Below are 26,096 nucleotides of genomic sequence, written 5' to 3' on the forward strand. Positions count from 1 at the left end.
CCCTGTCACTTTCTCTTACAACTCCTTAACCCTCAGACGGAAGTATCTTTGTCATCTATTCACCCCATTCTGTTGCCCAGACACAATCTTGTATATTATTACAGGCAATGTTTGCCCGACCATTACCAATGCTCTCCAAAGGACAGATTGCAAACCAAAAGCAGAAGGGGAAAGAAAAACCTCCGTGAATTTTAGAGAATCACTTGCTTTTCCTTGTGTTTCAATCTCTGCTCTACCCACCATCCCCTCACATAACTGCAGGAACCTGGGGTGTGTCACTGATCGTGGCTTAGAGGCTCCAACACCCAGCACACCTTTGGTCCAGGCCACCCCTGTCGCAATATTTGATCAGTAGGCATTTACTGTGGGCGGCTAGACTTTTACTAAGCACTGACCTGACCATATGTCGGCTATAAGGATCTCAGTCCTAGAAAGACACTTAGCTGCAAAACACGCCCCTACAGGCCAGATATGCAGAGTGCTTAAAACCCCAATTAGATGCAGACATCACTAGTTCTGTAAATTAAGCCTAGGGACCAAAAGGATTGAGAATGAACAGGTCAAATGAAACTATGACCGCAGGAGGCTCCCTCTCTGGAGGTGGGTCCACAGTGGGATGAACGGGCTCAGGGCCCCCCCCTTCCCTCACTCCAGCCTTCTATTCTCTCCCCTCCCACATCCTTTCAAGCTTAGCACCGGCACTTTACAGGCTATTACCCAGTAAATGACTTTTAGAATCCTGCTTATGAATATTTAGATAAATGCTCAGATTTTTCCCAGCTGTCATGCTTATTGACTTCAAAATGGTTCCATTTCTCAGGGCCCCACCGGAGCGCACATGCTGACAAAAGTCCCACATGAACTGATTTCACCTGTAAAAATCCCCCTCCTCTGGAGCTGCTTGTGCCGATGGGCTCCTGGCTTGTGCGGGCCTGCCCTCTGCCTCTCCACCCTCCCTCATAGGGTTTCTGGTGCCTAATTCCATTTAACCACATTTGAGCTACAAAATAGAGCAGGCACGGACGCAGGCAGGGAAGGGGTGAGTGGGGAATATAATTTACCGCTGCCATGACTACAGCTGTGAAATGAATCTGTGAACCTGTGATGGATCAATCTCACGAAGGCAGGATTTAAATTATTAATAATGGCAAGCAAAGCTGCTCCGTCTTCCATGCCAGGGTCCTAGGGTGAGGGGACTTTGGGCTTAATTGGGTAGAGGATTAAGATTCTCAGTGCAATCTTGCCAAACTCTCTCTTGAGTGTCTCCCAGTTGTGGCTACGGAAGTTGATGCTGCAGCTGGTTTTGGCCGGGTGGGAATCAGGGCCGGCTTTGACTGCCTGCTGAGACACAGTGCTGTTGCCGCCGTCCACGTGGTCCTCCGGGTACAGCCCGTCACCCCCAAGGAGCCCGTCTGTAATCTGGGAAGGTAATGGCCTGTGTCCCTGAGGGAAATAGGGCCCGAGTTCATGTAGAGCAGGAACAAGAAGACTAATGAAAAGAGAGGGAAAGGTTGAAAAAGGTATTTGTTTCAGCACTTTGCTGATGTTTCTCTGAGGGGGGTGCTGGGATGGAGGAAAGGGGTAGCGGGGCTAGTAGAGGAGTTTAACTTCCTACCTAAAATACCACTTCGGACGGCACGGGAAGCAGGTGTATGTCATTAGCGTGACAGGCAACCGTCGAACCGTGATATTTCACACCCATGGAACGCGCCTGCCCTGCCGCACCCCCCCCCCCCCCCGCGTGGTGGCCAGCAGGGTGCAGTTCCCCCATCCCCTGCTTACTCTGATAGGTCCATTCTGTCTGCGTGCTCCGGTCTTGCCAGGCCAGAAGTTCTCCATGTTGCCGCACGTACGAGGTAGAAGGCGTTATGTTACCGAATGGAGACTCGTGGGGAAGTTCAGAGATGGAAGGCGGGACAGAGAAGAGGGTGGTCCCCTTAGAGGGGCTAGTCGCTGAGCTCCTGTCAGAGGGGAGCACAGAGGCAGGTCAACTTCCACCCAGGGGCCAGGTCAGGCACTGAGGGCGATGGCCTGCTGGAAAAGTGGGGTGGCTACTCTCCGGCTCCTGCAGACTCTGCCCATCCCACATGGTGGGTGTCACAGGTGAGAAGGGACCAGCTAGTAGATGATGGTAAATAGGCCTGTGTGCTCTTCCAGGCAGCAGAGCCCCATATGGCTGACCGCTGCTTCGTGTTCAGTGAAAGGCTCTGTGGATGCCTTCAAAGGCCAATGGGCCAGGCTTCCATAACTGACAGTCTAATGTTCCAGAACATTCTCTATCCTTCCCGGCACACGACACTGCCCATCCCAGTGGCCCTTCCTGCCTTACTGCTGCCTCAAGTAGAGCAGGAAAAATATTTTTTTAAATTTATTTATTTTTTTTTAAAGATTTTATTTATTTATTTGAGAGAGAGGGAATGAGAAATAGAGAGCACAAGAGGGAAGAGGGTCAGAGGGAGAAGCAGACTCCCTGCTGAGCAGGGAGTCCGATGTGGGACTTGATCCCGGGACTCCAGGATCATGACCTGAGCTGAAGGCAGTCGCTTAACCAACTGAGCCACCCAGGCGCCCGAGCGGGAAAAATATTAAAGTAGATGCTGCGGCAGCTTAAAATCAAGCACCGAAGTCTGTTCCCTCTAGTCTGCCTACTACAAGCACCACCATTATCAAGAAAGGTTTCCACAGGGCCTGATGACAGAGCATGGGCTCTGAGGCAGAGGCCCTGCCATCTGGTACCTTAGGCTCAAAAGGGACCCCCCCAACACACAGACCCACACTGTGTTCTTCCTCAGAGACCTCTGGTTTTTAGCTAGGGACAAAAAACTGTCATTCAAAAAAGCGGTCTTTGGGGTGTTTCAGCCCTGAAGTCACCTCATGAAAACTGGCTGAAATGGCAAAGACAAGTGTAGGGAAAATGCCCAACATATAAATGGGCAGTGACTATGGTTGGTAGAAAAAACACAGACTTTGGTGTCAAACGACCCAAGCTTGAATCTTGGCTCCTGCACTAGAGAGGAGGAACTTTGGGTAGCTTATTTAACGTCTCTGGGCTTCGGTTTCTGCACCTTTTTGATAATCATACCTCTGTCACAGGTCCCCGCCGGGGGGGGGGGGGAAAGTGGGGGTGGGGCGCTGCTGTTTTTTCTGGGGGGGGGAGGAGTTTGGGGGCCCCCCCCGACAGAGGCCTTCCCCCCGCGTGGGTCAGCCCCCCCCCCCCCCCCCCCGCCCCCGCACAGAGGGACGGGGAGGCTGAGGTCTGAGACTTGAGGGCAGAGAGGCTGAGGGAGAGAAGAGGCCCAGCGTCTGTGGGAGTTACGGCAGATCTTGTTTCACTTCCAAGGGACCCATGGGAAGGCCTGGGTCTGTGCCAGCCTGTGGTGAGGGCATCGCACCACTGAAAAGGGGGAATGGGGTCACGTGAGCAAGATAGCAGACGCTAGATCAGGTGACCGCAGGGATCAAGAACAAGTGGACAAAGGTAAGCTCTTTAGGCAACTGTCAACTCTTGCCCCGTTCCGGGCCTCAAGGCCAGATCAGGAGACTCTCCTGGGCTTTATCCTTTTAATGGGATAATGCAAGTCCTACTTCACTTACCAGGTGCTCCCTAGGACCCAAAGAGGTAATGCAAGTCCCCACGAAAAGGACTTTGAGAGGTCAGAGCTGCCAAACACACAGGGGGATCATACTTAAGGTAATGGTGGGCCCATCTGGTCATTACCATCTTCATGTACATTTACTCAGCATCCTCCCTGCCACGCCTGCCCTGGGCTGGGACATGGCGGGGTCTTCTGGGGGCACCTATGGAAGCAGGACTGGGGTTCTGGCCTACCTGGGCCAAATACCAGCTCCCTGCTCCATCTGCAATAGAAGGGTGCAGGAGGATCCACTAGATCCTAGATCCCGGGGAGATTGGATGGTTCTAGGCCTGCTTCTTCAGGTGTTTCAGAGTGGGGAAGGGGCCTGTGTGTGCCGGGGGGGTATCTTCAGGGCATGCGTAGGAGTGGGAGAGGGAGCCTTCCTGTTTATAAGGGACCCATGAAACACTTGACCTGACCTTTTCCGGCTCCCCGCCTTAACAAACAAATAGGAGTGTAACACTTCTTGCCTAAAGTGGTTTGTAGGTTCAGTCTCTCAGCAACCTGGTGTCAGGAAAACCCAGGGCCTCTCTAATCCCCACGAACTCCTCCGTGACAGGAAAGCCACTCGACTGGAATGTGGATAAAGGATTGGATGGGTGCATATGTTTGGAATAAAGCCGACTGGGAATCATGACTCTTGTTCTGGGCGTGCTAAGTTTCCATGCGGTGGCTTGCGGGGAGCAGGAGGGGGAATAACAGTGACCCGTTGCACGTACTGAGCCCCTGTTCTCAGGGAGCCCCGTGAGTTAATACTCATCGAGTCTCCACCACAGCCTCATGGGGCTGAAACTCCTCCTGTCCCCATTTCACAAATGAAGAACCCGGGGCACAAGGAGAGTGTGTGGCTACCCGATGGCACACAGCTGGCTGAGATTCAAACCCGAGCGGTCTGGCTCTGAGCCCCTGTTCTCCGTCCCAGGCCTCCCTGTGCTCACGGCCACAGTGCTTCAGATGCTGTGGAGTCTGTAACTGAGGTGAAGGGGCCTCCAAAGAGCCACTGCCTCTTATACGTTGCCTTAGTGGGGGTGATGCCATCCCATCCACGTTGCTGAGCCCCCAGGAGCGTGAAGCCTGGGGCTCAGGGGCCAGTGGAGAGCAGCAATGGGGGCCGGCCTCACCAGGCTGAGGGGCAGCCCTCAAGTTGTAGCCTGCAGCTTCCCTATGTGGCAGAGCACGGACCTCATCCCAGCTTCTCACCATAACCAAACTGGCCTTGTGCTTTCTTTGTATCCAGTGCCAACCCACTTGACCAGTGGACACAAATGCCCCGCAGTCATCCTTGGGGGAGCGAGTGTAGGGATGAAACACAAGGGTGAGGACTGCGAGATGGAAGTCTGGGGTACCCACCTTGGTTTCTACAGAGCTGAGCACATAGGCGGCATTTACTCATTTATTCCATAGGTATGTTAGTGACCGTCTCGCATGCACCAAGCCCTGTGGCAGTTTAATGAGTGCCCACCGAAGGGTGACTGAGACCTTGGGAACGTGCCTGAGGAAGGAAAATGGCGACTCTCTTTTGGGCATTCATCCATCTGTTCACCGCGAGCATGGCCACAAGCCCCTTGCTGTCTTTTCCTGGGTGAGACCTTCTCTGCAGACTCAGATGGCTCTTACCTTTTCATCTCTGTAGTTCTGGGCGCCCAGGACTTGGATCTTGGGACCCGTCCCTTGCCCTGTGAGTGGCTGAGTGACAGAGGGGGCAGTGGTGGGAGGTCCTTTATGTGTGACTCCCAGAGATACCCTCCCCTCTGCCTGAATTCCTCCTTCCTCAGGGGGCCTGAACCCTGCACCTCCACACCACCTGCCCCCGCCATTCCTGTCTTTGGGACTGCAGAGGCTCCTGACGCATCATCCCTAAGTGTGACTTTCCACCTGATTTATCCAAAAAGAAAACTATTACCTTGTGGTAGGATGAGGCAGGGTTTGACATGAAGAAGTAATCTTTAATTCTATTGGAAAAAGAACAGAAAGACAATATTGAAAAAAATAAAGAAGGCATCATTTTTTCAACTTAAGAATATGTTGTTAAGTAGGTGATGCTGGGTTTGGGGTAGAGAGGCCCCGCTTTATATAATTCTTCTTTTTTTACTTTTCATTGGTGGTGTCTCTCTTAATGGTTTCCCTTAGAAATTACAAGGTTAAATTTTATAGAGTCAGTGAGAACTCAGGAAGATAATTTTCGTGAAATCAGGAATTTTGGAAATTCAAGTTTGCTTTGTTAAACTTTGGGTCATCACAGGGGCCTTGCTCTCTCATGAGATGAAGGGTATCTGTACAGAAGAGGTGATGGGGGTTCAGAGGATCTAAATATTTTAAAAATGAGTTTTAATTTCAAAGAAACTGTTTGTGTTGTTTAATCACCCATTTGCCTTGAATGATACATCAAGAATTTCACATACAATTGGGATAGAATAGGCCATCAGTTCTAATAGAGAGACTGGCCCAGTGGAAGTAGTAAAGAAATGAGAACCAGAACTTGAAATTTGAAACTTAAATGTTCAACACTTATACTTATCCACAGTTTACCCATGACACAGAATATTATTGAGGAGTGTTAGGTGGCTGTTAAAATGATATCTACAAAGGTTAACCAATACAGGCAAATATTGAGGTCACAGTTCTGTTACAAAAATAAAATACAAACTTGTACATACAGTATGTTTGAAACAGTAAAAACACAACAGAACAAAGCTACAAAACAAGGACCACTACCATCCAACACATCTTACAAAATAAGAGCGGGAAGGACAGAATAAAAATCACTAAAGAGTGAATCAGCCTTATTTATATTTGGATGTTGGTAGATGGGGTGATGCTTTTCCACTTTCTGCTTTTCAAATTTCCCATTAAAAAATGAACAAAAGTAGATTTTATTTTTTATGCCATTCTCTTCAAGTATGTACATAATTTATTAAAAAGCCCAAACAAAGAAGGGCAGGAGGAAGGAAAGGAGAAAAGAAAGAGAGGTGATTACAAGAGGGAGAAGGGACGCCTGTTGATTTCCCATGACCTTGGAGTAGTCACTTACCGTCTCTTGGACTCCAGGTTCTTCATTTGTGACAATGGGATAAGTAATGGCTGGGAGAATTTAAGGAGACAAAGATCACGAAATATACAACACACGCCCTATGCCCCTGAACTGCGCTCCCGACCGTCTGGCCAAGACACGTACAGAAAATGATGCTGTTTGTTCAGGAGCAGAGTGGAGGCTGCGAGCGACCGGCCCCCGGGCTCGGCATCTCCCCCACCAGTTGCACTCGGGGCACCCTGGCTGTGGAACTCTGTCACCATCTGTGAAGTTTCCTGCCTGACAAATTGGCTGGCTCTCCCGTCCCTGCCTTATCAATATTTTGCACACCTTTCTTCTTAAATACACGGAAAACTGCTAGGTGCCCTGTGGGAAAGGGTTATTGGGGTAGCAACTCTCAACTGGAAAAGGCAAAAGGATTATAATAGCATTTAGGCCAAACGGCATTTGGAGCTATGGAAGAGGGGGTAGCAAGGGTAAAGAAAATCAAATCCAGCAGATTATGCGTATCAAAATACTATGGAGCAAAACCATGATAAATCAAAATAGCCTGTGACATCTCTGGCATTATTTGCCACAGAACAGAATTCATCTTTAGGAAGGTCTTGGGTTCTAAAAAAAAAAAAAAAAAAAAAAAATCCCAAAGGGGCCTCATTATGGGGTGGTTTCGTGTTCTATGACAGCGTGATAGTAACATAGATGGTACCTCCTTCTAGCACCTCCTGCCCATGTGAGATCAGAAGAGCGTTTTCACACCTTACAATTGTATGGTGTGGGAGAGCTTTCAAAGCATTTCTAGATACATTTATTTTATGTAAATATCGCAACCACACTGTGAAGAAAGGTATTTTTTATACAAAGGGAAACTGAAACTTTGAGAAAGTGACATGCCCAAGGTCAAAGGCCCCACCCATGTGCTGCATCTTTTGACTCTGACACCGCAGCATGGACACCCACATTTTACAAAAACTATTTGGAACCTCTCAGGGAGATCCGTCATATGGAGCTATGGGTTATTCAGTGGGGATAGATGCTGCATTTGTGTTCAAGTTGCTCATCTAATTTTATGGGATTTCCCTGCAAACCATGGGGAAAATCATTTCTTTAAAGAAGAGAAAGGGGGGAGTAGGTTGTAAGGGTGACCCTACCCTGATTTGTCCCGGGCAGTGGGAGTCTCTGATATTGACCTGCCTGCAGAGTATTTAGGTGGGCGCACAGATTCCTCCTGTACCCCAGTTGGTCGCATCTTCTTTTTTTGTTACGTCCAATCCATAAATTGGGATGGGGTGTGTGGTGATGGGGAGTGTAAACGACCCTTCACAAGTCAACGGTCGGGGAATCATAAAACACAAAACAACAACAATAATGATAGCTAACATTGGAAAGCCTTCAAATGCTATGTGCCTGGCATAGCTCATAATGCTCTACATGATTGAATCTCTCTCATCTTCGCAAATATCCTATAAAGTATGTCTCCTGTTATTCCTAATTTAGAGTTAAGAAAGCCAGCACGCAGAGGGGTTAAGTGACTTGCCCAAAAGTTCGTGCCCTAAGAAGTGGGAGAGAATTAACCCTCAAACTCAGGCAGTTAAGGTCCTGAACGAGGAAGGAAACAGTGTTCTTAGTGATAGACTCACACCTACCCCCCAAACGGACAAATAAATGGCCCTCCTGACCCTCCGTCCCCATCTGATCCTGTGGCAGACGTCACTGGTCCCTCGCAGCACTCTCTCCTGCGGAGCCCAAATGGGCCCGCAGAATCTTCCTCGATATAGTGCTCCCCCACTAGTCTCTAGCAATTAATCCATCAACCCAAGCGAGAGAAGCCCATTTGTCATTTCTAGGGCCCACTTTCAATTTCTTTTTTTAAAGATTTTATTAGAGAATGAGAGAGAGAGCACATGAGAGGGGGGAGGGTCAGAGGGAGAAGCAGACTCCCTGCTGAGCAGGGAGCCCGATGTGGGACTCGATCCCGGGACTCCAGGATCATGACCTGAGCCGAAGGCAGTCGCTTAACCAACTGAGCCACCCAGGCGCCCCCGCTTTCAATTTCTAAAAGGTGTTTCTAAGAATAAATGCAGGTGCGTGCATGCGAGTGCGTAAGCATGCGCCTGACTTTATGAAATGGATGAAATTGAACTTGACTCCATTTGCATGTCCTGAGCATTTCCTAGGGGTCAGGAAGGCACCCTTGTGCCAAGGGCTTGACAAATTTCTAAATCTTAAGGGTATTGGCAAAATATTCCACATTAAGAAATCTTGATGCAAATTCTTTTGGAAAGTTCCGAATCGTCTTGTAGACCCCTTCTTAATTTAGTGCTTAATTTAATGTTTTGTGCATTTTCACACCAAGACATTCTTCCATGTGTGTGCCTTTAAAGGCATTTTAGCATTCCTCTACAGTTTTTTCAGTGACTCTCCAAATTTTGCTAGCAGGGCATTTATTTTCAAAGCTTTTGTTTTATACATAGTTCCATTCACTTGACAGCATTGTATTTGTCCTACTGTAGTGGGTAATATATTTACAAAGGCCCAGTGCATACAGGGGACATGTTAAGAATGCTTGATTCATACTGTGCCAAAGAAAGGGCCCGAATGCTGTTATTCAGAATTAGAATTACACTTGGTATTTCAACAGCAGGGATATTAGGATTCTGAGAGGGAGCTTCATGGCAGAGGCACACACAAAAGAGAGTTTCCCAGCAATAGAGGTATTACCTCTCCAGTGCCCCAGTGAAACTTCTATGAGGATAGGAGGAACCTAGGATGATGCATCTGATTTGAGGAAGAGGGACGTCAACGCTTGTGTTGGCTGCTAAGAACACCCAGCTCTTAGGATGCAGGCGGTGTGTAATCAGATTGGGATTTAAAAATTCAAGCTGCCTGAGTGGCTCGAAGTTGGTAACAGAATCAGATCCAGAAAAATAAAGTAGTCCTCTTTCTAGGTCAACATTAAGATCATGCAGATGACCTGGATTTTTAACTTTCTGAACCTGGTTGGCTATGGCCATGTAGTCATGACAGCAAGGGACGGCACCACATGGGCCTCGGAGAAAGTGGGAATCAGCCACCTCTAGCAATGGCACAAGGAGGCCACTGCCAAATAATAAAACCCGACTTCAGGAAAAGGTGCCAATCGCAGGAACGCTATTGGAAGAATGTCAGCCCCAGGGTGAGAGAAATCACTCCGAAGTTAAATACTCACAAGCAGGGTAAGGTGAGGCCTTCCAGGGGCCTAGTGGGCACTGTGAGAAGCATACTAGTGTCTGTGGACCTAGCAACAGACTGCGGGATGGATTCTAGGAAATAATTGGAGGTCATTGATAAAACTGAGCTCTAAGGATGTTTAGCAAAGTGCTGTTTGAAAAAGTAACCCCCCAAAAATCAGAAGCAATGAATGATTAATAATAATCAGGAATCGATTAAAAATATTACGGCTTGAAAATACAACAGTGTGATGTAGCTATCAAAAGGACTTGTAGAAAATTTAATAACATGAAATGTATTCATATAAGTATGAATACTTACATGTGTTCATGTAAATATGTAATGTAAGTATTATATGTCACCTGCTTTTTAAGGTATATTATTTATAATTATATATATGTAAATTATTATATATAAAGCATAATATACCTTAAAAAGCAGGTGACACACCCTTTATAAACCCTGGGGAGGCTATGACCAAAATGTAAAAGTGATTGTTCCCCTCTGGCTGGTAGTGATGTTTGCTTTCTTCGTTTTTCTTACATATAGTTTCTCAAACATCTACAATAAATGTGTATTACTTGTGCAATAAGGAAAAGACACACATTATAGGGTCTGTTTTGTTTGTTTTGTTTATGAATGGGGGCTTTATGTTCACTAAGCCTCTCCGCTCTGTGGGCACGGGGCTGGGGGGGCACCGCCACTGAGGCTGGGTGAAGCACCTGTCAGTCCTGAGCGCACCGGCAGCACCGTGGCCGGGGTTGGCAGACTGAGCGATGGCTCTCTCCCAAGTCTGCCCTTTTTTCCTGGGCGTTGCAGTGAACTAGCATTGCTTTCTTTTAGGAGGCCCCCCTGCCGGTATCCCCTCCCTGATACACTTCTTCATACACATCCTCTTTTCTTTTTAGCTACTCTCCCTCATCCAGATACTCACTGCCTTCCAGATACTTTTCGAACAGATCCTCTTTTTCTTCCAGATGCTTTTTCTTCTGTAGATGCTTTCTCTGTTTCACAGATGCCGGAGTCTCATATAGATACGTGTTCTCTTTCAGAAACGTTTCTTCCTCCAGGTACTCATCTTCCTCAGGATCGATGTCCTCTTCCAGATACTCATTGTCTTCCAGATACTCACTGTCTTCAGGAGATAGATATTCTCTCTCTGAGTTCTCATCTTCCTCTTTATGTCCTTCCTCCGAATATAAGGTCTGTGTGGAATACTGGGAGGTTGTGGGAGGGGAAAGAGGGGATGTTCCTCCTGAGGACTGATTATTTTCCGCAGACATGTTGGGGCAGCATTAAGCAGATGAAACCCTTCAAGCAGCATGCAGTCGCTTTACCATCCTGGTAACCAATAAAGGAATAAAATCCCATTAGTCAGTAATTGCCCACTGCATATTGATTTAAATCCATTTTTGTTCACTCATTTCATTTCGTAGTCTTTGGATGGCCCTTTGAGTGTGCCGATCAGTACCTGGTGGCCCATGAAAAGGCCCAAACAAGGGGGAACAGAGGTTTTACCCTCAAGGAGCTGGTAGGAGAGACCACACCCAAAGGCAACACCTTTGCAATTACTGCACAATGTGAAGTGAAGGAGTGACTCAGTGTCTGGTGGTAGGGTCACCAGAGGAGACTTTTAGTGATCCATCGAGAACTATTTATTGCCACAATAAACAAGACAGAGGATGTCTCGCAGGAGCTTGAAATCCGGCGAGGAAAACAGGCATGCAAGCAGGTTTCTATACACAGAGTGCCAGGCGCAACGGGAAGGGAAGGTACCGGGGTGGGTGGTACAGGCGCGGGGCCTGGGGCCTCGGGCAGCCGTCAGGGAAGAGCCTCGTTGGTGGTGGTCTGCCAGGCGCATGCTCGAGGCCGCCCAGGCACCGCCCCCTCAGCCAGAAGCACTACCCACCGTTCGTTCCTTCAACAAACGCTTATTTTTACCTCCCATCTCCAATATAGCTGGGAGCACCTTAGCTCCCCAGGAAGTCTTCCGTGCTCCATCCTAAGCTCCCTCTGTACCTTCTATATTTTCAGGAAAGTAACTATTTTGCCATATGACATGGTTTGCTTGCACATCTGTCTTTCCAACAGAGTGTGAACCTTCTGAGGGCCGGAAGGATGGATTCTTGTTTAATAATATGCGTGATTCCTTCTACTCTTCTCCATCGCCACTGACTACCCGCAGTGAGCCGTGTCATCGCCCGGCGGGATTCCTGCAGCTCTTTTTAGAGGGGCCTTCCTGTGAGCGTGGCTGCCATCCTCCTAGCATTCTCCATGGAGAGTGTTCGTGAGAACATGGAAATCAGATCATGATCTCCAGTGCTTAAACATCCCCCAGTGGCTTTGCCCTGTACTTGGAATAAACCGTAAACACCGTTCCCTGTGAGATCTGGCGCCTGCCAGGCTCTCTGACTTCATCTCTTGCCACCCCTCCCCTATTCTCCCACCCCGTGAGTCTCTCCTGTAGCGCTTACACTATTTCTGATTATGTTTTTCTGTTTACTTGTCCAATCTTTCTTTTCCACTAGACTATCAGAATGCGATAATCCAAGGGTTCTAGCAACCCTGCAGGTGGACAGATAAGCCCACTGGCCCACTATGAATGTGTTCACGCATCACACTTCCCATGTTGGGCATCACGTTGCACACATGCTAGCAAGAGATCCTATGATCTCATCTGGCTGGTTCCCTAAAACAGAGCTGCCTGGTCTAAGATCTGAAAAAAGGCAGGCCAAGATATTGATCCACGAAGTGACAGTGACTTTACGTGACCTGTTCTCCACTCTGTCTCCAGTGGTTAGCTTGGTGCCTGATGCTTAATAAATGTCCAATAAATCTATGCTCAGTGACTGAGTGAAGGGCAGGAATAGATGGCTCTAGAGCACTGTGTCCCAAAGTTTAAAAAGGATAATACTTACTCTGCACAAGGGGATAAGTTGAAGAGGCTGCTCATTGTGGAGGCAAACTGTCCAGAATCTTCTTATTTGCTTCAAGGACTTCATGGATCAATATCTTGGCCTGCCTTTTTTCAGATCTTAGACCAGGCAGCTCTGTTTTAGGGAATCAGCCAGATGAGATCATAGGATCTCTTGCCAGCATGTGTGCAACATGATACCCAACATGAGAAGTGTGATGCGTGAACACATTCATAGTGGGCCAGTGGGCTTATCTGTCCACCTGCAGGGTTGCTAGAACCCTTGGATTATTGCATTCTGATAGGATTAGCCTGGGGCAGTGTGGTGAACTGAGGGGGTGCTGCCCTGCTGTGGAGACTGTGGTCTACAGACAGCCTCCAGCCACCAGGTCCTTCCGGAACTGCCTTGGCTGCAGAGCCACCTTCCAGAAGTTGCGCCCTTCTCTGGGCATCAGGCATTTGGTGACTGAGCAAGGTGGCGACAGGGCGGGGGGCGGGGTATGAAAGTCCCGCAGACTCAGGCAGGTCAGCTTTGACAGGCAGGCCTGCTGAGGCTGTTCCACAAGACCGTTCCCTCCGCCAGTCCTTCCCGGCCTTTCTCGGGCGTCGGTCCCTAATATACATCTTATATTGCCACTGGTTGCACCTCACGGTCTGCAGCTTTTGAGTCCATTTGCCGACGACCCACCCTGTGACAGGCAGCTTCACAAAGCACAGACTGACTGCAGGATTGGGGAAAGCTGAGGGGAAAGGCCTCAGAGGTAGTTTGGTGTTTTAGAAGGTGGGAGGGTGGGGAGTAAGCGGAGCTCCTGGGGCAGGGGAAAGTGACCTGGCAGAGAGAGGACTGGGTAGGAAAAGTCAAGGCAGAGCCAGTGGGTGGAGCACTTTAGAACCCATTATGAAGCATTTTGTGCTGGGTGCTAACTGGGAAGGTGAGAAGATTCAAAACTGCAGAGCACAGGGCTCTTGCAGCCATTTACCGGAAACAGCAGAGACCCTTTTCTCTGTCACTCACAGCTCTGTGGTCTGTGTGTGTCTTTTCAGTGGGCTCCCTGCTACTGCACGTGGAAGACGGTGAGCTGTAAATCACCCACGTGAGGAGGGTGGAGATTGCCTCTGAGGCAAAGGGTGAGCATGGGCAAGTGTTGGGGCCTACATCTATGTCTACGGGAGCCTCCTCTGCTTTAAAGGAGCCCTTCCAGGCTTATTTCGACTTAAAATCTGAATGTACCAGTTACTCTAGCTGTCCACTTCTGCCCCGCCCCCGCTCGCTCCTGAGCCCAGCTCCCTAGACAGTGACAAAGCACGGGTAGGCGCCGGCCACTCCATCAAAGGCATGCTTACACTTCAGGGATCTCCTATCTTTCAAAATTTTTAGTTGCTTGAGATAAAAGGTCAGAATCACCCGGTCCCCTGGACGGCCCCGAATGCATTTACCAACGGCATGCTGTCATTCAGGGTTAGGGACCTTTTCTTTCCATTTTCTCACCAGGCCTTGTAAAAAGGCTCAGTCCGCTGCGTTTTCATTTCAAAGATCAGAAAAGAAACGGCACTCTTGACATTCTCTTTAATTCTGCTAGAAGCTTATGAGAAAAGCCATCGGGCAGAAATAAATAAATACCGAGGCAACTTGATACCCCGTGTCTGAGGCAAACATCTAGGTTGTGACTTGTGATTCGGATCCCGACTCATTTTGACCCTGGTTTCTGACACATTGCGGCTTAATTTCTGTGGTCACAACATGAAACATCCACTTTATAATGGTCGATTATAGGTCCTTAAATTTTAGACCGGCTTCACAAAATGGCTGCGTCAATCAGAGCAGGCCGGCAGACATATTTTATTCAGCTTAAGTAATTTAAAAAAAAAATCCAGAGTGAATATTTTAGAATTCACAGAATTCACGAGTTCCAGCTTCTCTTGGGAACAGGAATCTCGGGCAACCCTGCCCTGGCTTTCCCACGCGGAGGTGGTGCTGCTTAGGTGAGGCTGCCTTCCCCCAGTGGCGCTACGCGTTCCTTCTCTGCTTCCGTCCCCACCACTACCTGTAATCTGCTTAGACTCTCAGGCAGGCTCATCATCACATGGGTCCTGTTGTTTTGCTTAGAGTAGAGCCAAGGCTCCTTGTCTCTAGCAAAAATTGGAAAACAAAAGATACACTACAAGGACAGATATTTCTCACACTTTGCCTACTCACTCACTGGCTTTATCTTTTTGGCCCCATAGAGAGAAGGGGCCTTTGCTCGAGGCTGTTTGGTGCTGTGTTTACACAGCTCAGCACCGAACGCTGCACCTACCATGGTGATTGGCACATAATAGGCACTCGGTGATACCTGTTCGGTGAATAAACGAAAGAGCAAAGCAAAGTATTAATAATATGCTATGTGCTTTGCCAAGTATATTTGCTGATTATGTGCGTATGTGTATTTAATGAAGAGGGGTAGAACTTTATATCAGAGGTCACCACAGGAACACAATCTTGGAGATTTAGATCTATGTAACCCCTTCCACATTGCACTGTAAGTGAGGGGCCAACTGATTTCCCTACAGTGATTTTTTGGGGGATCCCCGTTTTCATTCTGAGGGGTTGAGGCCAGGATCCCCAAACATTCTTAGTTTGAAATATATGAGGAAGACATATATGGCTGATCTCATGAAAAACAACAGCAACCTCTGGCTTCCAAGTGAGTGACCTAAAGAAAGGTTCCATGTTCTGGTTGTGGTTTTTTAGGTAAAGGGTTTACTAGGGTCTCCCCACTGGTTTCCATGATGGGAGGGTGGTGCTGCTCCGGAGTTGTTCTTTGTCCCTCTCACTGGGGCCATGGCTCTACAGACTTGCTGCAGGGCTTCATGCTTTGGAAATCAAGTGCATGCAAAGGGACTTGCAGTTGTGTGGGAACAAAGTCCTTGGGGCAGGAAAATGCGCAGCTGTGTGAGGATGAGAATGTTTGCTTTGCACAGCTCATGGGGCCCTATGTGATGGCTCTGGGCAAACAGGGGATGGAAAGAAATACTTGGACATGATTTGCCAGTTTGACCAGCACTGCTCTCCTCCCCTCACGCCTCCTCCTGGGTCCTCCTCTGCCCTCTGGACATCAGTACTACTCTGTTTCCAAGGGAGCAGCCCAAGGACCTCAGCTGACCCTTGGTCTCTCAGCACCAAATGGCAGTTCTTTGTCATCACCATCCTCCCCCTTTGCATTCTTAAAAGAAAGGAAGGGTCTGGCTTCTCTCACAAGGAAGGCAGTTGGAGGCCCAAACACCCTCTGGTCCCTGCACAGGGGCCCTAGAGGGGCCTTGGTTCCAGTGTTCAGCTCCGTGCCCGAGCCAGGGCTCCCTTGCCAGACCTCCCCTCCGCCCAGGGTCTGCGCACGCCCGCTGATGGACCCTTCCAGGTCCAGCCCTGCCAACCCCTCTGTGCTCCAGCAGTGGGGTGCAGCTTTGTAAATTGGCCACTCCCTGGTCAATGACTCAACACTGCTGCCCACAGAACCACTGCAGAGGATCAGCAGAGGAGGGGGTCTATGTGGAAATGGAAAGGGAGAGTTGAAGCAGGAATGAGCAGAAGGGCCTGGTGGTCAGGATCTGGGGCCAGGTTTCCTGGGCTCAAATCCAGCTTGGCCACTTACATGCGACTTCGAGTGAGTTTCTGAACTCTCCTGGGACCTAATTTCTTTATCTGTAAAACGAGGAGAGTAAGAGTGCCATTCTCCTGTGAGGATTCAATGAAGCAATACATGTATGCTTAAGTAGCGCCAGACACAAATGTGAGCTATGTTATTGCACACCTGCTCCTCAGCAGCACTGAAGGTGTGTGTGAGCGCGTGTGTGGTGTGCGTGCCTTATTTAGTTTATGGCATGGGGAGAGAGAAAAGAGACTGCTTTCCGCTACCTGCTCCCTGGTAGCGACTGCAGGCTAGGGAGAGGTTGGGAGATTAGGGTCTGTCTGTCGTTCAGTCCAGGTCGTGGTGGCTGGGCCCTGGGGGAAAAGATGGCCACATGTCAGAAGCTCGCTCCCTTATCCTTGGGAGGCTCCCTTATCCTTGGGAAGACTGCCTGGCCCAAGGGAATTTTAGGGCGATGTCTTTCTTGGCCCGGACTCAACCTCCTGCGTAATGGGTCAGCCCGTTTTCCGACTCTCAGCCCTGATCTCAGGAAGTTGTCATCCAGAAACAGGAGATAGCCTGGCTGAGGCAGTTCATTCAGCTTTCACACAGCTGTGATTCAGTGGGGCTTGGACTGAATCGGGGCCTTTCTCACTCTGACTTCCACTCGGTCATCTGCCCTTTTTGTCCCTGGGGGAGCCACAACCAAGGGTTCTCACTCCTGTTCCCCCTTGACGGTCTTAGAAGTGTTTGGAGGTAGCAGTCAGACCTTTCTCCAGGGCCCCGGGCTCGGATCTCCAGCTACCTTCCCGGCATCTCTGCTTGGACGTCCACAAGACCTCTCAGGCTCGCTGTGCCCAAACTCCGATGCTGCTCTTCCTCCCCGGGTTTGTCAGCTGCTGACAGCCCTTGGGAGTCATGGCCTCTCTCCTCCTCACCTTGCAGCCCAGCCACCTGGAAGTCAGGCTGGCTCCTCCTTCAAAGGATCTCCCACTTCCCAGCCGCCCCCCCCCCCGTCCAGACACCACCCCATCTTGCCTCGACGGTTGCAGCCGTCTGCTAGTGGCTGATTCTCCACAGGTAGCCTGCTGTTAAAACCGAGGTCCCATCACCTCACCCGTCCGCGCAAAACCCTGCGATGGCTCGCATCTTGCATTGAAAGGCAAAGCCCTTTCAGGCCTGTAGGTCCTTCCCGCCTGGCCCCCATCACCTCTCATCTGCCTCCTCCTGCCCTCTCCCTCCTTCCACTCCTGCCACCCTGAAATGCATTTAAAAATTACTATAGGAAAATAAAATCCATTCTGTGGAGCTCCATTGCTATTTCTGGGATTACAGGGTGTCTAACAGAGAGAGGACAGTAAGAATTATTTGCAATCATGACCGTGCAGCCTGCAAGACCTGGGAACAATGTGGCGTAGTTATGACCGGTTATGTTCATGGCTCAGTACTTACGATGTCAGGGAGTGAACCGAGTCCAAGTCAAGAGATCTTTCAATAATAGCAGCTGAAAGAAAAACGTTTTCTGGTTAGCTCTTAGTTACCCAGAAAATTAGCCAGAGAAAACCTCATTCCCTAAGAAGACTAGGAAATGGATATTTTCCCTATGCTAATATGGAATGGTTTACTTTTGTGGTACGGTGCATTTCTTCATTAACCTTCCTTGGTCAGTAGCTCTCCTTGAATGTTGTCCTTAGGAAATCATACCTAAGGAGCCCTCACTTACAGAACCTCCCTTTCCATTTCTCCCCTCATCCCCATCTCTAAATGGTTTGACCAGTCTGAGCACTGATGCTCCCTGGGCACTGCAGAGAGCTCACAGGGATGCTGCAGTAGATTTTTTTTTTGAAGAAAACAGGAATACTCGACATCTGTTCGGTATTGTATGAAAACCTAATTTTTGATTATGCTGTCTTCCTGTAATGATGGCATATTTTCCAAAGCTGGGTTTTTGACAGTTGTTGAGATAAAAAGCAAGTACCATGCAAAAAAATCAGTATGGAGTAGAAAATGAGAGTGGCCATGTGCAATCAGATTCCAAGATCGGAGAAGTCACGCAATGCCCACTGGGCACACACGTTCTGTTAGAGAGTCATTGTGGCTATTCAAGAATGAAATAAAAGCATTATTTTTTTCTTTCACTTTCTATAGTAAGTTGTGACATAATCTGTGACACAGAGATGCAACACAATATCTATTAAGTTATTTGGATATAACTAATAAATGAAAACCGTACAGACTTCTTTTGGCATAGGGGGGCACCATGAAAAATTCACTGAGACACTAAGGGTGTCATGAACTGAGAAAGTTTGGGAACGTCTTGTATAATTCACATATTGGCTCAGATGGAGAAATTTGGAGTCATCCTTGATTCCTCCTTTCTTCGTCCTCCCAAATCTACTAACCAATCATTAAGTCTTCTCGGCGCTATCTTCCAAAAAATGTCCCGAATCCACTCTTCTGTCTGCTACAGCTGTGCCCATCCTTGTCTGGCCCACCGTCTTCTACAGCCACTTCTGTGCTTTGGCTCTGGCTCTCCGATAATCCATTCTTCAGAGGCAATCTTTTGTTTTTTATTTTTGTTAAGATTTATTTATTTATGTTAGTGTGTACTGCATGTGCGCGAGCAAGCACTCATGGGGGAGGGGCAGAGAGAGAGAGGGAGAGAGGGAACCCCAAGTAGACTCCCCGCTGAGTGCAGAGCCTGATGTGGGGCTTTATCTCACGACCCTGAGATCATGACCTGAGCTGAAGTCAAGAGTCGGACTTTTAACTGACTGAGTCACCCAGGTGCGCCTCTTATCATGTTTTATTTTCTTCATAACATTTGTATCATGTTCATTGATCTATATATTGGAGAATAGACACTTTGCTCCCTTTTATTTGCCACTATATTCCTGCCACCTAGAATAATGCCTGGCACATAGGAGGAGGTTAATAAATGTTGGTTGAAATGAATAAATGAATGATTATTTCATGTAGTGGTAACTTTGGATCATTCACTGATGGCTCCTAATGGAGGAGATCCAGAATTTGTGTCCAGAGGGAGGAAGTCAGTAATTTCATTTATTGATATATATGTATATAAATATACATTTATATACAAAATATGTTTTACAAACCAGGTAATCTAATCAAGGGTTTCCTATATTCTTTGGAAAGAGACAACTGATTGCTATCCTATATGAATTCCATTTTTCTTAGCAATACTGATAGTTTATCATAAGTTTATATGGAATTGGCTAATGAGCAACTCCATCATTTCATTTGTTATTTTTCATAACAGGCAAGCTCCTCCTACCCTTTTTCTTTCCTTTTTTTCAAATTAGGAAAATGAGATAAAGATGTAAAAAGGAACATTTCTACAACAACAGCATTTTTAAAAAATTTTTGAGGGAGAGAGAGCGAAGCAAAAGCACACAAGCCGGGGGGGAGGGGCAGAGGGAGAGAGAGAAATAGGCTCCCTGCTGAGCAAGGGGCCCGATGCGGGACTCGGTCCCAGGACTCGATCCCAGGACCCCGGGATCATGACCTGAGCTGAAGGCAGACCCTAACCAACTAAACCACCCAGGCGCCCTCTATAATGACAGCATTAAACAAAACGGGAATGCCACGATCCAGCCTAAACCCACCGATGTGTTTTCTTAGACAATACCAAATCCAGAAGGGTGCACAGTGCAGAGGCAGCAGGATCAGGTGTGGAATTATTCAACATCTCTGGCAAACAGCAGTGGGGATTAAACAGAGATTTCGTTAATGAGATTAATTCTGAAATACTAAGAGCAGTTTGGCATATCCCCCAAGACACAAAGCATTTGTATCTATATAAGATTAAAGGAGCTTTCACCCAAAGCAATTTTATTTTTCAACATCAAAGCGATGCTTCGGAGGGGTTGCTTGAAGGAGGCACACTGCAACAAATGTGGGGAGTGCCAAAGCTTCTTTTTATAAAAGACAGTTTGCTTAGCCAGGAATTGTATCTGTGGTTTTCACTACCCAGGACATGACAGAGCATTGTTCTTTGAATCACAGGATTATGGAGAAAGGGAGACCAGGGGTTAGGAATCAGGTGGACAAACATCCCAGACAGGTGGTTACCCAATGATAACCTTGGATTTCCAGGGATGGGAGCTCAGTGCTTCCCGAGGCAGACTGTTGAACAGCTCTTATAAATAATAAATAATGGAGATGATGCTGGTAATAATGATAAGAAAGATCACAGCCACCATTTCTATGTGCGAGACAGTGTATTTAGCACGTAACAAATTACACAGACTTCTGTTAAATTTTCCTGCCTTGGGCTTTCAACCAGCCTTCCCAGGTCTGCTTTCTGGAGCTACAGCAGATTTGCTCTATGGCAAGCTACAAATATTCGAAGGTAGCTCTTATGTACTGTACCTTTTGTTTTGTTGAGGTTTGTTGTTGTTGTTTGTTTTGTTAAACTTAAGTTTATTTTTTGAACCTGATAACAAGTATTTATGTGGATCAGTATTAAATTTCATCTTGCTGACTCTGCCTCACCCTTCCAGGCTGCTCAAATATTTGTGAATCTGATTCTATCATTCAGTGTATTAACCAGACCTTACAAAATGTGCTACTGAAAATGATAAGCTTCCAAGGATCCCTCCTATCCCTTTTCCCTTTCTTGCCACAAACAATTATTGACTTTCTATGTGCCAGATACTGTCAGGCATTGGGGCTGCAAGATTGCATAAGGCACATCTATAGACCTCAAGATCTTGCTGAAGCAGGGAAACAAAAATAAATTAAAATACAGTATAGTATGATTATGTCATGAATGAAAACAGAGGAGGAGAATGTCAACATAAGCTGGAGGAGTATCTATAAGGGGAGAGAATAGGGAGCTAGGAGAAGGCCAGCACTATGCCTGGCTTCTAGGGTGTGGGGCCCGTGAGGGAAACAGGCAGTCCCCACTTAGTTAAAAGCAAGCCAAAGGATATTCTGGGGTTGGGAGGGCAGGAGGTAGGCTTTAGCCACCATAAAGACGTGGAAAGAGAATTTTGTGTAGAGGGAGAAGGTTAGGGGAGCTTATTTATGAAAGGGGCTATGCTATTACTGCTCAATGATCTAGCCCCTTCTCTCTCCTACCTGCCTGACCAGTGCGGCTCCTCCCTTCCCCCTGGTGGCCCTCCCTACAAAATCAAGTTCAGCTGGCTTGGCAAGTGGGTTTAAGTTTTCACATGGTGGACTGGAAAAGCAGGGAGCATTCTAGATTTCAATGAGAGACCAGAGACAACATGAGAGAGGAAGAGGGTCATTTGTGACTTGAAAATGCCGTTAGTCCCTGGAAAAGCTGGTAAGACCAAGAGCAAAGGGACTTTTTGTTATGATTGTTTGTGGGGTTCTTCCAAGCATAATTTACCCAGTCATTTAGAATGTAAATATGAAGACCGGAATCCTCAGGAATCCAGGCAGAATGGCTTGTCTGCTCATGTTGCAGAGCCCAGGATGGTGCTGGGAGCCTGCAAGCTCCCAGGTGTTAGGAATTTTGCAGGACAGAGAACAGGTGACCTTGGTAGACCCATTATCCCATGCTGGCTCCACGGCCTGTTCAAAGAGGGATACCTCTGAGGGAGTGGGCACCCCTCCCACCCTGGAAAGAAACCTGAGCAGCCAACAGACTATGAGGTCCGGGAATTAGTGGGTTCTGGGCCATTGTTAGGTGCTGAATCTCTCCCCCCGTGCCTCCTGGAATCCCTGCAACTCTGTAGAAAGTTGGTGGCACAGATGGATTTGGTTAGGGCTGAGGAGCTCCACCTGTTGTCAGTTCAGAAAACTATAGCCTGGGTGAAGAGTGCTGATAGTGTTTATTGCCTTGGAGACAGTGTCTGTGAACACGGTTTGGTGCAGCTCCCCAGGCACCGAGTGCAAGGCTGTAGCCGCACACACAGACCTGAGCTCCAAAAGCAAGGCTTTAAGCTGGGAACCAACACAGAGCTGAAGTTTATCACAACCACTGGTGCAAACAGGACTGGGGGGCTTCAGTGGATTTGGAGCTGAGAAGGAAGTTCAGGACCTGGGGTGTGCTGCTTAAGCATCGCTTTCTTCTAAAAAGGTAAAGGCATCAATCAAAAAGGGCAAGATCTTTGGAGTTGGGAGGGATTAAGTACCAAAAATGAAAAAAAATCTTTGTTATTAAGCCAGTACTCCCTAGTTTTGGTGGGACGGGAGGAACAGAGGCAGATGCTTGTAGACTAAGAGATTGTGAACCACACCACCTGGAGTGAAGAGGCCAGGTAAACCCTTAAGGTCTCAGGAGAAGGCTAGCAATTGCTTGGTGAGGACTCATGGCTGCCAAGGCCTGACTTAACCGTGTATTTCAGGCCAACTACAATAGCAGAGAAGGGGAGACGGGGCTTCACCTGTCTTATGGTGCAAGAGAAGCCTTTGACTTTGGTAGATAGTTGTGTGTTCCCTCCAAGAAGATAACGAAGAGAGATTTGGTTTTAGAACAGTCTGGCTTATTCAGAACATTCCCTGCAGGGCTCATGCATTTCCTGTCAATCCTTGACGTGCCTAGTGGGACGCCCTGTTGACAGTGTTACATTACTGAACAGGAAGAGTCAACTTGGGAGGAGGCCAGGGGTTTGGCCAGTCACGGAGGGCCTCTAGTCCGAGGGCGCACCGCCAGCATCGCGGAGCTGGGACTGAGGGCTCAGTCTACTGACCTGGGCGTCCCCCTGGGCCATGCTTCTGTCTCCTCTTGGTTTTGTACTTCAGTATATTCATAGTCCCACGTTCTTTTCTGGAGGACGCGGTACACGTTTCCGCCAACTCTTCCAGAGCGGGATTTCTTTTTTGGGGTCCTAGCCGGCTTTTGAATTTCCTAAAGCACGTTAGAGTCTGTTCATCCTCCAAAACCCAACTCCAAATCACCTCCTCTGTGAAGACACGACAACACCCCTGGAAGGAGTGTCCTCCCCGCCCGGCCCCCCAGGTCTCTCATGCTCTTTCCTTCCCGCACTGTTGGCGTTTATGTGCAGGTCTGCCTCAGCCACGGGGGTCGGCAGCCTCGCACAACTCCTGGCACGTGGCAGGATTTCCACAGAAGTCCATGGGCTGGATAGACGGCCCATAGGAAGAAAAAGCACACGGGAGCCTGGCGGCACATCCAGTTTGTCGTTTGCAGCCAAGAGATGGGCTGTCGGTGGGCTCAGACAGCAGAGCCGCCGCTGTGGGAGAGAATGGAGTGGGTCGCAGGACCTTGGGTGTGGCTGGGGTGCTGCCAGCAGAGGCTCGGAAACTCTGGCTGGAGCCAGCAGAGAAGCCTCATTTCCGTGAAGGAACCGGGCATTCCCCGGGGCGCTGCAAATGCAAGCCCTTTTGTTGCCGTGGTTATTGTCCTTATTGTCCTCCGAAGCTGTTTCCAACCTCTCTAACTTGGCAGGATTCTTGGCTGAAGGCAGCTGCCTTCCCTCTTGGGCGAACAACTGGTTGGCCTGCTTTGCTGAGTGCCATGGTGCCATGCCCAGGCTGACCTGGATCCACATTTAAACATACAGGGGACGGGCACAGAAGTCAAAAAAGTCTTTTGACCTCCCTTAGACCACTCAGTGCAATTTTTAGCAGTATCGACACCCCAGTGTACTCATTAAAACGTGATTTCCTAAGGCCCTTTTGATAAATAGAATTTCAAATGTATTCAGGTTTGAACTTCCAAGGAGGGTGGGCTTGAGCAGGCACTTGGCACAGAACACCTGTGGGACACCTGCTACTGGCCGCGCCTCACCATCTCCTTGGAAGGTTAGGACCACTGTTTCTCTCCCATTTTAGAGGTGGGGGAACACAGGGAAACCGAGTGATTTGCTTTGGGTCACAGGACCCGGTTTGTGGGCAAGGCTGGAATTTTCCATCTGGGGAATTCTTTTTTTTGCTTAGTTGTCCGGGCTATGGAGGCCGAAAAGGAAGAAGTCATAACCATCTACACCCACAGTTTTTCCTTAAGCCCAGAGCCAGAGGCTCCCTGGAGCGGAAGGGGCCCAGTCCTCCTCCGTTTGTAGGAGTATCGGGAGCCAACACCGCCCTTCACAGAGGGTAGAGCGGAGCGGGGCACAGAAAGGCCAACAGTGAGGGGCACAGAAAGGGGAGAGAAACAAAGAAGGCTGCGTGTGGATGCTTCTTTGTTTCCCGCACTCCCCACACCGCTCCCCGCTCCCTGCGGCCCGGCGGGGGCTGGCGGAGGGAGTCGGGGCCCCTACACACACGGCGGCTAACGTGGATGCCTTACCCAAGCCAGACAGCCGCGCAGATCCAGCGCAAAGGTCCCGGGCCGCCCGCGTTTGTTTTAGCTCCTCGTTACCATGGAAACGGTGCCCCCACGTCTGCTGGCGCCCCCCCCGGGGTGGGGGTGGGGCTCGGTTCCCAGCCTCCGCGCCTTCTCCGCTTCCCTCCTGCAGCCTCTCTGGTCCCCGGGGAAGTGCTCAGGCCACGTGGCAGGGGCTGGCCAGAAAGTTGGGTTCATTATTTGCGCCGGGGCCCTCTGCGTCAGGTGTCCCCCAGATGGAACCTGTGGATCGCAGCCCGCTAGCGTTCGCAGGAGGCTGGCGCCCGCCCTACAGCCGATCCACCCTGGGCTCCTGAGCAGGGGAGGGCCGGCCAGCCCTGGGTGGAGTTTTCTTTTGTTGTGTTATTTATTTAATGGTATGGAATTTTTATAGCTCTGTTTTCCTAGGGGCTAGCTTTCCGGAATGCTGGGGCCCAGGGCTGGGCTTGGTGGGCGGCTGCTTAGATGGAAGGGAGGGCGGTCTGTGGCTCCCAGAGGGGACAGCCTTGAACTCAGTCTGGTCTGCCTATGGGCTACAGCGTGGGTTGGGGGGGAGGTCAGAGGGGAGCGCGTATTCCCACGAGGCACCCTGAGTAGCTTCACCTGGGCTGGTTCCCGGGACAAAGACCCCTAAGCAGCCTGGAGGACAGGAGCCCCTCTGCTCTCTCTCGGGTACTTTTGGGGGGTCCGGGGAGGCCGGCCACTACCCGGGGAGGACAGAAGAGGAAACCGGTGAAGTTCACATGTTCTGGCCCCTCTGAGTGGATTTGCGGGAAGTGGCAGAGTGGCCCAGTGGGGCAAGGAGGCCTGGTCAGTTGTCACAGACAGTTCAGAAGAAAAGGTCCTGGATCTTTGAAATTTTAGTGATTTTCTGTGATTTCTTTTCCCATTCTAAATATTCACGTTTGCGCCTAAATTTATAATTTTAAATTCTTTTTCTCAAAGAGGGTTCCTCATATTGTGTAAGTTCGGGTATCCGGCAAACCCTGAAGAATCATGAGTACCCGGTTTGTAGCAGCAGTGTTGTGGGGTTCTTCACATTGTCTCTCAGGGGCCTCTGTCAGGCTTTGGTAAGGGGGTGGGAATGACAGAAAAGGGGATTCCAGTGTGAAGGGCATGGGACACAGAGAAAGTTGGAGAAAAGTTGGAGAAAAGCAGAGGAGAGGCCAAGTCCATACCAGTATTATGGGGTGACAGCAGGAGCCTCAGGGAGTCGGAGAAACAGGAAGACAGAGGACGCAGCCAGGTGTCCAAAGGGCTCTTTGGATCTTCGGTTCCTAAGGATCTCTTGAAGCACAAAGGAAGAATTTGAGGCTAGGTTATTACAACAGTGTTTGGTGAGGGGGGACTGGTCAAAGACTACTTTGAGAGCTCTACCTCTCAGTTATTCTCAGGACCAGTGCCAAAGGCTGGCTTAGGGGAA

General features: G+C 48.9%; 2 protein-coding genes across 5 annotated transcripts in view; one reads left to right on the forward strand and one right to left on the reverse strand.

Moving 5' to 3' along the window:
- ERICH6B (glutamate rich 6B) overlaps positions 1-24,774 on the reverse strand; it is a 56,265-nt gene extending 31,491 nt beyond the window's left edge. Inside the window, exons 1-5 of one of the 2 annotated variants that reach the window (XM_025874845.2) lie at positions 24,638-24,774; positions 17,845-17,896; positions 10,808-11,214; positions 5,539-5,587; positions 1,783-1,961 (exon numbers count right to left, since the gene is read on the reverse strand). In XM_025874845.2, coding sequence (XP_025730630.1) covers positions 1,783-1,961; positions 5,539-5,587; positions 10,808-11,156 — 577 coding nt within the window. In that variant the 5' untranslated portion in view covers positions 11,157-11,214; positions 17,845-17,896; positions 24,638-24,774. Of the gene's footprint in view, positions 1-1,782; positions 1,962-5,538; positions 5,588-10,807; positions 11,215-17,844; positions 17,897-24,637 lie in introns of those variants that run through there. The other variant, XM_073894524.1, reaches the window with a different exon arrangement.
- Positions 24,775-24,915: 141 nt separating this feature from the next.
- Positions 24,916-26,096, forward strand: part of CBY2 (chibby family member 2) — a 45,094-nt gene continuing 43,913 nt past the window's right edge. For 2 of the 3 annotated variants that reach the window (XM_073894525.1, XM_025875287.2), the window contains exon 1: positions 24,916-25,050. The gene's annotated coding sequence lies outside the window, so the exon portion shown is untranslated. The remainder of the gene's footprint in view (positions 25,051-26,096) is intronic. The other variant, XM_073894526.1, reaches the window with a different exon arrangement.

Source organism: Callorhinus ursinus, unplaced genomic scaffold (assembly GCF_003265705.2).
Source record: "Callorhinus ursinus isolate GAN/ISIS: 27379988/994484 unplaced genomic scaffold, GSC_fseal_2.0 scaffold7, whole genome shotgun sequence".
Classification (NCBI taxonomy): Eukaryota; Metazoa; Chordata; class Mammalia; order Carnivora; family Otariidae; genus Callorhinus; species Callorhinus ursinus.